At 45.0% G+C, this 12038-nt stretch overlaps 1 protein-coding gene across 1 annotated transcript; it reads left to right on the forward strand.

Annotated features, from left to right (window-relative positions):
• Positions 1–257: 257 nt before the first annotated feature.
• On the forward strand, positions 258–2479 carry LOC104594645 (adenosylhomocysteinase). Its single transcript, XM_010255036.3, has 2 exons — positions 258–999; positions 1395–2479. Exons 1-2 carry the CDS (start codon positions 289–291, stop codon positions 2139–2141), a joined length of 1458 nt encoding a protein of 485 aa, XP_010253338.1. The 5' UTR covers positions 258–288; the 3' UTR covers positions 2142–2479.
• The last annotated feature ends 9559 nt before the right edge of the window (positions 2480–12038 follow it).

A 12038-nucleotide genomic window follows, 5' to 3' on the forward strand; every position in this document is an offset into this window, starting at 1 on the left:
CATCTCTTTCAATCTTCACCTACCAGGGGCTTTTACGTCATTTTCCATAAATCGTGTGTAAATTAGGATCTAAGAAATGAGACGCAGGGGTCCCACCTTCTCTTGTGGACGGTTATAATTTAGCTGATCAGTCTATGCAAAATGTGTCCGTATTGGTTGTAAAACTTATTTATAGCACTCAAGTCTGGGACTTTCTCGCCCACACATACCAGCCTAGCCTTCGACGAGAGAGCGCTAGAGTGAGAAAAGAAGAGACTGTCAATCTCAGTCTCAGATCTATCTGCAACCATGTCGCTGCTCGTCGAGAAGACCTCCTCCGGTCGTGAATACAAGGTCAAGGATATGTCGCAGGCCGACTTCGGCCGGCTCGAGATCGAGCTGGCCGAGGTCGAGATGCCTGGGCTGATGGCTTGCAGAACCGAGTTCGGCCCCTCTCAGCCCTTCAAGGGTGCCAAGATCACCGGCTCGCTCCACATGACGATCCAGACCGCGGTTCTGATCGAAACCCTCACCGCCCTCGGTGCCGAGGTCCGCTGGTGCTCCTGCAACATCTTCTCCACCCAGGACCACGCCGCTGCTGCCATTGCTCGCGACAGCGCTTCCGTATTCGCGTGGAAGGGGGAGACCCTTCAGGAGTACTGGTGGTGTACCGAGAGGGCACTCGACTGGGGTCCTGGTGGCGGTCCCGATCTCATCGTCGACGACGGTGGTGACGCTACATTGCTCATCCATGAGGGTGTGAAGGCGGAGGAAGAGTACGCCAAGACCGGAAAGTTGCCGGATCCGTCGTCAACGGACAACGCCGAGTTCCAGATCGTGCTCACGATTATCAGAGATGGGTTGAAGGCGGATCCGATGAAGTATCACAAGATGAAAGACAGATTGGTCGGTGTTTCTGAAGAGACAACCACCGGTGTCAAGAGGCTTTACCAGATGCAAGCCGCTGGGACTTTGCTCTTTCCTGCTATCAACGTTAACGACTCTGTCACCAAGAGCAAGGTACTGTTAAAAGTGTTGCTTCATCCAGACCTTTATATGTTTTGCTTCAGATCTAGTTCTGTTTCCACTAAGTTTGCTTCAATTTTAGTTCAGACTTTATGCAAAATGAAATATCTTGAGCTCATAGTGTTCCAATCGAAGAATCTTATAGATTTCCAAGATCTATCTGTTTAACTAGGAAACCTGAGTTCAAGATCTGGCCATTCCAAAATCTGCTAGATCTAAGTTTCTTGTTTTAATATCAAATCATAATAACTATAAAAAATTGCTTGTGATAATCCAAATTCGTGGTTAATTGTTCCGATTCTGGGAGACAATTTCCTACCTCGAATCAATTAACACTCTGAACTCTAGTTCTTCCCTTTTCTAACTGCTCTGTTCTTTCTGCTAATCAGTTCGATAACCTCTACGGTTGCCGCCACTCTCTCCCCGATGGATTGATGAGAGCCACTGACGTGATGATTGCCGGCAAGGTAGCAGTTGTCTGCGGGTACGGAGATGTTGGCAAGGGTTGTGCTGCCGCCCTTAAGCAAGCCGGTGCCCGTGTAATTGTTACGGAGATAGACCCCATTTGCGCCCTTCAGGCTCTCATGGAAGGCATCCCAGTGCTGACCCTCGAGGACGTCTTAGCCGAGGCCGACATCTTCGTCACCACCACCGGTAACAAGGACATCATCATGGTCGACCACATGAGGAAGATGAAGAACAACGCCATTGTCTGCAACATCGGCCACTTCGACAATGAGATCGACATGCACGGCCTAGAGATCCTCCCAGGTGTGAAGAGGATCACAATCAAGCCCCAGACGGATAGGTGGGTCTTCCCCGACACCAACAGTGGCGTAATTGTATTGGCCGAGGGTCGGCTCATGAACCTGGGATGCGCCACAGGGCATCCCAGCTTCGTGATGTCTTGCTCGTTCACAAACCAGGTGATCGCCCAGCTTGAGCTGTGGAAGGAGAAGGGAACCGGCAAGTACGAAAAGAAGGTCTACGTGCTGCCCAAGCATCTCGACGAGAAGGTCGCTGCTCTTCACCTTGGCAAGCTCGGGGCCAAGCTTACCAAGCTTACTTCCGAACAGGCTGCATACATTAGTGTCCCCGTTGAAGGTCCATACAAGCCTGCGCACTACAGGTACTGAAAGAAGGAGAGAACAAAGAAGTGTTGAGGCCATGGTTGTTGTTTGTTTTTGGTTGTCTTCAATTTGGGTTGTAGTTTTAATGATTTTTTAACAGTAGTTGGGGAGTAGGTAAGGAGAGGAGAGAATTGGTCTCTGCTGTTTGATCATGACAAAAAAGACCGTGGGTTTTGAATAAGGTTTGAGGAGGGTGGGGATTGCTTTACATTACATGTTATAAACAAGGTATGTAGTTTCAAACTGCGTCTCATTGTCCTCTTATTTACAAAGAAGATCTGCCAACACTTGTTTCGGATTACTTGAATGGAAAAAGGAAATAAAGAAGCACATTCAATTCTTCAGATTGGTGGAACCTAGGAATTAGGCAGATGAGTACTTGCAGAAATTATTTTCAGCCCTCAAATTTGCTCTGAGGTCCGATTAGAAACTTGCAATGGATATTGATTAAGCCTACCAGATCTGGACTCAACAATATATTTTCAGGGAGAATGACGGTTCGGCCCAGGATCAGAATTGATAGATTTTGTATTTTTGCCAAATCAAAAGCGATTAAGTCCCCGGAGCAGCTCGGGCGTGAGTGAGAAAACGAGGTTATAGGGCCAACCAGCAGCCACGGGTGATATTTTATGTAGAGGGTGATTGGATATTTAATAAGTATAAAGTATGAATTGAATGCTAGCATACGGTTCGGCCCAGGATCAGAATTGATAGATTTTGTATTTTTGCCAAATCAAAAGCGATTAAGTCCCCGGAGCAGCTCGGGCGTGAGTGAGAAAACGAGGTTATAGAGCCAACCAGCAGCCACGGGTGATATTTTATGTAGAGGGTGATTGGATATTTAATAAGTATAAAGTATGAATTGAATGCTAGCATGCCCCTTATAAAGGTTTTGGGATGTCGTTCAGATGTAGTATACTTGTCCCAACTTAAGACACTTGAAGCTTGTTTTGCCTTGGTGGAGGTTAGGTAGGACACTTGGGCTCTGTCAAGACGCTTGTTATCCGAGCTTGGCCACATAGTGCTTGGCCCGGACATTTATGGTCCGATTCGGCCATTTGGTATCTGGTCGAGACATTTGGAACCTGGCTTGGGCACTTGGAGCCTAATCAGGGCTACGTGTTAAGCCACCTGTTGCATGTATCGACCACCTAGTGCTTAGCTGTAACATGTTATGGCAATCTGTCCTTCACGTTTCCAATGTATGAAGTGGCTTGAGACCGGCTACCTAGCAGTAGCAGGGCTACCTTACGTATTGACAATCTTGTTGCATATACCGCCAGGTGGTTGCTTGATGGACAAGTATTGGAATGTGGAGCTCTCCTGGAAGGGAAGCTCATCTCGCTAATAAGGGAAAAACTTCTGGAGGGGAGCTCACAGAGAGGCCTCCTCGCGGAGGTCGGAATTACTTGTACATACAAGTTGAGTTAAAAAGCCCAAGTGGTTTTACATGTCGCTGACGTGATTTTTATCCTCTGAGATGATGATAGGATCGCGAGTTCCAAGCTGAAGACAAGGCTACAAGTCCACCTAAACTTGCCATGTGTTCGGTAGTTCAGAGGTCAGATTTACTCTCATCAACTACAAACATGAATCTACTTTTTTACACATGACCCATTTTGAATGCAAAATTTGTATCTATTTTTTTATACAAGTTTTGCTCTCATTTTGATTGCAAGCAGTCTTTATTGTGATAGTTGTCAGTACATAGTTATCAAATGCTTCAAAATTGACCTAGAGTGCATATCTAGTATCCAGTATGTATAATTTCTATAATTATATACTTAGGGTGCATGTGGTTCATACCATATCTATAACTATATACTCAATCTATTTGGTTTTAGAAATGGCAATGGGACGGGTTTGGGGTGGGGATTACATTCTCCATCCCCGACCCTAACCCCCAAATCATCCCCCATCCCCGTCCCTGATCCCCGTTGGGGAAAGGAATTCTCCTCCATCCCCGACCCTAATAGGGAAAAATGTAATATAAGATTCCCCGTTGAAGACTCGAATCCCCGATTACATGAAGAGTTTAGGAAGATCTTTGGGCATGGCCGACTAATAAATAATTTATAAGAGAAGAGGAGTCAAATTCAAACCTCTTAACCATAAAGTCCTCTTTGGATATGGTGTGTTGCAAGAGGGGTTTGGGAAATTGATCTACATGCCAGTTCCTCGAGATGAGGTTATGGAGGAGACGATAGACGTCCGACGTTTGACGGGCGACGACAATGGCAGTTGGCCAGGATAAACGAAGGAAGAACTAGGGTTTTAGTTTCAGTCGCCACTCTGTTTTGTAGTCTGTTTAGTTCTTTCTTCTTTGAGTCTTCTATGTCCTCTGTCGAGTGGTAGTCAGCAACGATAGACGTCCAACGTCTAACGGGCGGCAACGACAGCGGCCGGCGACGATAAATGAAGGAAGAACTAGGATTTTAGTTTCAACTACTACCTCTGTTCTGTAGTTTGTTCAGTTCTTTCTTCTTTGAATCTTTCTTTGTCCTCTGTCGAGTGGTAGTCAAGAGACTAGTCTCGAGAGTTTTTTAGTTTGTCTTTTAATCTTTTACTTTTTTTTATTTTTACTCTTTTTGAGTTTTTATAATTTGTATAATGTTTAATTAATTATTAATTGAAATTATTATAATGCTATTTATTAATCAAATAAATGAATAATATAATATAATAATATTATATAATATTATATATATGTATATTAATCGGGGTCAGGCCGGGTGGGGATTTCATTCCCCATCCCTGTCCCCGAACCAATCGGGGGTTCAATGATAGCCCCATCCCCGACCCCACCAAAGTACTCTCTATATCCGACCTTGTCGGGTCGGGGAGTTTGAGTACCCATCAAGAAAATTGCCATCCCTATATAGTTTATATAGGAATTAGAATAATAAAAATTAAAATCAGCTAGAATGTAATATCATTCTCAAGGGAGGGAGAAGGAATGACCATTCCCTCAAATGCGGGAATGCCATTCCACTAGGGATGGTAATGCCTCTCCGCCTCTCTTATAACAGATGGTCAGGATCATGGGGTGCATGTGCATGGAATGGTAACTAGAAAGTGTTTTGTTGTGGTTGAATTATTTAAAATTTTCTTTTGCTACAGGTTTATAGCTCAGCTCACTAAGGAGCTTGGATGCTTACCTCTCCTTGACAATTACCATATCTTTGGGTAATCATAGTTGGACATTTTTTGGTATTGAATCACTCGCCTTTGTGCCCCATTTTTTGGTATTTTTTCTTGGCACAAAAACCATCAAGTAACTCTTCACCTGTTCTCCAAATGGTGGTGGGAGTGGATAGTGGGGCTTTCATCTATTCTGGATAGTCCTAGTTTATGTACCAACTGAGCCACCACTCAACTGGTTTAGTTGGACCCCTTAAATCATATGCAATCATTCTTTTTTATGTGGTAAACGAGGTTTCTAAATAAAAAAGCATAGGCCTTAACTTAATTTAAGACCGCTCATTACAATCAAGTGATAAAGTGTCTAAAAAGAAATGTGGGCAAATCCCCAAGTATACATTTTAGGAATATGAAGAGCTTTTTTTGGCGAGAATGTGAGCAGCCAAGAACCCTAATGAATATGAAGAGCTTTGTTTCACTCTCTAGAAATATGTAATCATTTTCTCTTGAATGGTACTTGGGAATTGTTTATTTTTTAGGGTAAATTTCTTAAAGTACCCTAAGGTTCAACTATTTGATTATATCCCTATTGTTTGACTATTATCTTAAAGTACTGATGATGGGCAAAATTGACACATCAGCCACCTAACGCCACGTCACCTCATAGGCCTCGGGACTTGCATGAGGGACCTCGAATATCATCTGCCATCAGGGTGGATCTGTGTATTCTCAAGTGACCTTGGAAAATCATCAACAACGTTTAAACCAAAGTTGCCTATAAGACATCGGTTCCACCTTGGGCACCTCGGGATATCAGGCGACCCAGGTGTGGATTAGCACTCCAACAAAATTACCCCAACTTGCCACATTAGCACGAGAAATGTGTTTCCAAGTACTTAATGCCTCCGAGATCTTCAGGAACGTATTGAGCAACTGATGGAAACGGCAAGCAGCCCATTCAGAGAACGCTCCCATGGGCCCCTAAGAATCCGGTCGCCAAGATCAATCACCTCCGAGAATCTCGGAAGCACCTTGATCATCCCCTGACTATAAAAGGGGACGCCTTCACCTTTGCAAGGCACACTCTTTGATAAGATACTCTAGTTCTCTTTGCTCTCTCTACTCTCTTTGCTCAAAGTTATTTCTCAACCTGTCTAATTCAGCACTAACTTAACCATCGGAGCTTCCTTGCCTGGGCTCATCACCTAGGCTCTTTGACATTCTCTCTCTTGCAGGGCTTGTGTCATTCCTTGCTCTCACTCAAAGACCTGAGTAGATAGAGCACCATCAATTGGCATTGTTTGTGGGAATGACTAAAAAGTTATCCTCATCTCTCACCGCTTTCAGTATCAATCCCCTAACTAATCAATATGACTACATACAATGGAAATGACGCTCAGACCAACACCACTGGGGCTGCACCCATTGACCCCTCGACAATCCTAGTAGGTGCTGAACCCCAACAATTTCAAGAATTAATGAATTATGTGCGGGGCATTAACCTTCGGATGTAGACATAGGAACAACGCATGGCTGCTATGCAACAACCCCTCATGCAAACCCCGATACAGACCCCTTTGTCGAACACCACCAACAAGCAGAACCCCAATAACAAGGACCAACTCCATAACCGGAATAAACAGGTCACCGACGCGAGGGACTGTGGCAAGCAAGTTGCCTCGAAAAACAACCACCAACCTTCTTGAGCTCATTCCCTGAGAAGCCATACCCAGACAGTGACGTCGATGCAACATGACCACACGTATGTCCCTGACAGTGCACACAACAAGACCTCCACCTTGCTCGAAATCGAGGCATCCCGCTCTGTGGCGGCCAGTTTATGACACAACAAACCTAGGAGACATCCACACCACACCTCGATACTTGATTGTCTAGGACTTTGCATTGAACTACATACCACCGCTACTCAGTTGGCAAGCCATGTGGAAACCTCTGGCATCCCTAAACTTGCTCATGCCTCTCCTTTGTCCATCGGGATCATTATAGAGCCACGCCCAAAGGACTTCAAGACGCTGAACTTTGAAACTTACGATGGCATGACAAATCCTGTGGACCACATTGAAAGCTTCAGGTTCCTCATGCTTATTCAGGGGGCTTTAGAGGCCAATATGTGTCCCCACCACGTTCCGCCAGAAGCTTAGATGTGGTATTCCAGGCTCGCTCTAGGTTCCATCACATGTTGGAAACAGTTCTCTAACTTGTTTATTTCTCACTTCGCCACTAGCCAAAGATACACTAAGACCGTGACAAGCTTGATATCTATTCAACAACGTTCTGAAGAGAGTATTCAAGAGTACGTGAACAGATTCAACCTGGAGTGCCTACAAATCCGGGACCTTAACCCAGTAGTGAAGGTTACTACTGCGACCCATGGAATTACAAAACCGGTTCCTCAGAGTCTCCCTAGCCAAGAATCCCCCACAAAACATGAAGAGCTTCCTCGACCGAGCACAAAAATACATAAATGCGAAAGAGCTCATAGCGGATCGAGGAAACATGGACCAAGGTGACCAAGGAGACAGGAAGAGGAAAAAACATAGATGAGAACCATGGGGATAGCAACAAAAGAGGACAGCGCAAGCATAGATTGCCCAGAAGATTGAAGTCATCGGCCAAGAGATCGTGAACTCCCCCAACCAAGTGCCATAGTTTTACACTACTTAACATAAAAGGCGGGGAGATTCTCATGCAGATCAAGAAGGCGGAGTACCTGAAGTGGCCACCTCGCATGAAGGGAAACCCGGAGAACAGGAACCAAGACATGTATTGCCACTTCCATAAAGTGAAGGGCCATGACACCAAATACTGCCAAGATCTTAGAAATGAGATCGTGGAGTTAATCAGAAGGGGCTACCTAAAGCAATTCATAAAGAAGGAAGAACACGCACCTGAGCAGCCCAGGAAACAGTACAACCAAATAGACGAAGAGGAGCGGATCGCAGGGGTGATAGCTACTACTACTGAAGGGTCGATTGTGGCCGGATGTAGTACCTCGACAGGGAAAAACTCAATTAAAGAGTTGTAACATGAAGATGAAAACCCTCCAAAGAAGTTGAGGTCCAAAGAGGCCATCTCCTTCATTGAAGACGATCTCCGGGGAGTATATTTTCCGTACGACATGCTGGGCGTAAAGCTTATCATCGCCAAGTATGAGGTAAAGTGCATACTCATTGACAATGAGAGCTCGACTGATATTCTATTCCTAGAGGCCTTAAAAAATATGAAGTTGGAGACGAAGGACCTTACACCAACTAACGTACCTCTTGTCGGTTTTAGTGGGGATGTTGTGTGCCCTATGGGCAAGATAAACTTGTTGGTTTCAACGGAAACTGCACCGAATAGGTAGAGGTTAAAACATAGTTTCTTGATCATTGATTCACCGTTGCCCTACAAATGCCATTGTAGGCTGCCCTCTGCTCCATGCTCTTTGTGCAGTGGTATTAACGTACCACCTTGCGATGAAATTCCCAATTGACCATGGGGTCAGCATAGTTAGAGGGGACCAACTCGAGTCCCGCAAGTGTTATGTGGCGACCCTGAAAGGCAAGGGCAAACAACCATTGGCTATGGACATTGACCTCAACCCACTTGAGCAGCCCAAAGAAGGGCGTGGCAAACCTGCCAAAGAGACGGTCCCGGTTCCTCTTTTTGAGACCAAGCCAGAAAAGAAAGTGCAAGTCGGGTCGCTCCTTGAGGGGCCACAACGCACCAAACTGGTAAGATTCCTAGCCTTAAACTGTGATGTTTTGCTTGGTTGGCCATCGATATGTTTGACATAGACCCCTCTATGATAACACATAAACTGAATGTGAACCCTTTGGTTAGATCCATGAAGTTGAGGGAAAGAAACTTCGTCGCTGATCGGTGGAAGACCATAGATGATGAGGTCGGGAAGCTACTAGACGTCGGCCTCATTAAAGAAGTTGAGTACCTAGATTGGATTGCCAATGTGGTACTTATAAAAAAGGCGAGCGAAAAGTCGCGTATATGCATAGATTACACCAACCTTAATAGAGCCTACCCCAAAGACTACTTCCTGCTTCCTCGGATAGACCGACTCATAAACGCCACCTCAGGGTTCGAATTGCTGAGCTTCATGGATGCCTACTTAGGCTATAACCAAATCTCGATGGACCTCGTCGACCAAGAAAAAACTACTTTTGTAACTGAGATCAGCTTGTTGAAGTGTACGTCTATGATATGGTTGTAAAAAGTCATTTTGCTAACTCTCTTATTTCCGACCTCACCAACGTCTTTAACGTTTTAAGAAAATATCGATTAAAACATTGTCCGAGCATGTGCACTTTCGGTGTCTCCTCGGCAAATTCTTAGGGTACATAGTAACCTAACTGGCATCGAGGCTAACCTAGAAAAAAATACAAGCAATTTTGGATATGACACCACCTAGGTCCATTAAGGAAGTCCAGAGACTTACAGGTTGGGTCGCCACCCTCAGCCACTTCATGTCCAAGTTGGCGGGGCGGTGCCTCCCTTTTTTTCAAGCAATCAAAACAGCTCAAGAATTCCAATGGACAGAGGAGTGTCAAACCGCGTTTGAAGAACTTAAGATCTACTTGAGCTCGTCACTATTATTAATAAGGTTGGAGCCATGAGACGAGCTCATTTTGTACCTGTCCGCTAGCGACGAAGTTGTCAGCCCAGTGCTGGTTTGGGTAGTTGACAAAGTATAGAGGTTTGTCTATTATGTGAGTAGAGTCCTACATGCAACCAAGACCTGATATCCCAACATCGAGAAGTTCATTTTTGTGCTTATTAGTTGCGACCTTACTTTTAAGCACACACCATCATTGTACTCACCGACCAACCACTCCGCCAAGTTCTACAGAAGCCTAAGGTATCAGGGCGGTTGACAAAATGGGCGATTGAGTTAAGCGAGTACGACATACACTTTGAACCGTGGCCAACAATCAAAGCTCAAGTGTTGGCAAACTTCATCTCAAAATGCACGTTCAGTACGTCGGCGATCAATGACCTGCCCCCAAGTCAAGAAGCATCCACTAACGCAGCACTGATCGACGAACTTGGGATAGAACCTTGGATCCTCCACGTAGATAGATCATCAGACTAGAGGGCAATAGGACCATACTCATTTTGCTTGGGCCGGATGAAGTAAGCCTCAAGTACGCCATAAGATTCAGATTCCAAGCATCCAATAACAAAGCAGAGTATGAAGCTTTGATAGCCAGTCTATCTTTAGCCAAAGGGATCGGCATGAGAGATCTACATATGTGCAACAACTCGCAGTTCATCGTCAACCAAGTAAACAAGCACTACAAAGCTCGGGAACCAGCGATGATCAAGTATCTAGTGAAGGTTCACAAGCTCATTCAACAATTTGATTCACTTTCCATTCATCACATATCGAGGTTGAAGAATGCATAGGCTGACGTGCTTTCAAAGCTAGTTGGTGCCATAGATAATGCAAGAAGGATGGTGCATATTGAAGACTTACCCCAACCTAGTATAGAGACAACAACTGAAGAAGTCACCCTTGTGCAGGTCGCTGAACCGAGTTGGATATACCCAATTTTTTAGTACCTACAACACGAGGCAAGACCATCAGACAGTAATGCTGCTTAGAAGCTCGGACGGAAGTCGTCTCACTATGTGATAATTGGTGAGTAGTTGTACAGGAAATCCTTCACCCTCCTGTACCTGCATTGCCTCCAACCTATTAAAGCAAAACGCGTCCTTCATGAAATCCATAGGGGACTGTGTGACGAACACTTGAGGGGTAGGGCCCCAGTACAGAAATCCTTCAAACAAGGTTACTATAGGCCAATGATGAAAGTTGATGCCATCAAGCTCGTTCAACGATTTGATAGATGCCAACGCCATGCCAATATACCTCGGCAACCTGTTGCCAACCTGCAGTACCTCACTAGTCCGTGGCTTTTTACATAGTGGGGGATAGATATCCTTGGCCCATTCCCCGTGGCAACTAGGCACAAAAAGTTCCTGGTCGTAGCAATAAATTACTTCACCAAATGGGTTGAAGCAGAGCCACTAGCGACTATTACAACTCAAAATGTGCAAAGTTTCTTCTAGAGAAACATTGCTTGACGGTATGGACTACCTTGCGCATTGATCTTAGATAATGGTAAACAATTGAAGACATCAGGTTTCAGAATTGGTGTAACGAGCTAGGGATTAAACAACACTTTACATCCGTGGCCCATCCCTAGGAAAATGGGCTGGCCGAGGTAACGAACCGAGCTATTCTAAAAGGTTTGAAGGCTCAACAGGCCCAAGTGAATGTGTTATGGGTAGACGAGCTCTCTAGCATCCTCTAGGCATATCGAATGACCTACAAAATGGCCAATGGCGAGACCCCTTTCAACCTCACTTATGGGACCGATGTATAATACCCACCGAAATCGAAGTACCAATACTCAGGACAAAAGCGTATGACAAGGACGGTAACGATGATGAACTATGCACCAACCTCGACTTCATCAAAGAAATAAGAGACCGAGCTCAAGTCAAGGTCGTGGCATACCAGCAAATGGTGGCCCACTATCATAATGCTTGGGTCAAAAAGGTAAGATTTCCAATTTAGTGACCTTGTCCTTTGAAAAGTCATGGTACTTGAGCCAGGCTTAGGTAAGCTCGGGCTAAATTGAGAGGGCCCATACAAGGTGACAAAAGTCATTGGTCTCGGTGCCTATGAGCTCGAAACTCTAGAAAGGAGGTTGGTACCCTGTACATGGAACACCGAGA

The sequence above is a fragment of the Nelumbo nucifera genome, chromosome 2 (genome assembly GCF_055504915.1).
Source record: "Nelumbo nucifera cultivar China Antique chromosome 2, China Antique-T2T, whole genome shotgun sequence".
Classification (NCBI taxonomy): Eukaryota; Viridiplantae; Streptophyta; class Magnoliopsida; order Proteales; family Nelumbonaceae; genus Nelumbo; species Nelumbo nucifera.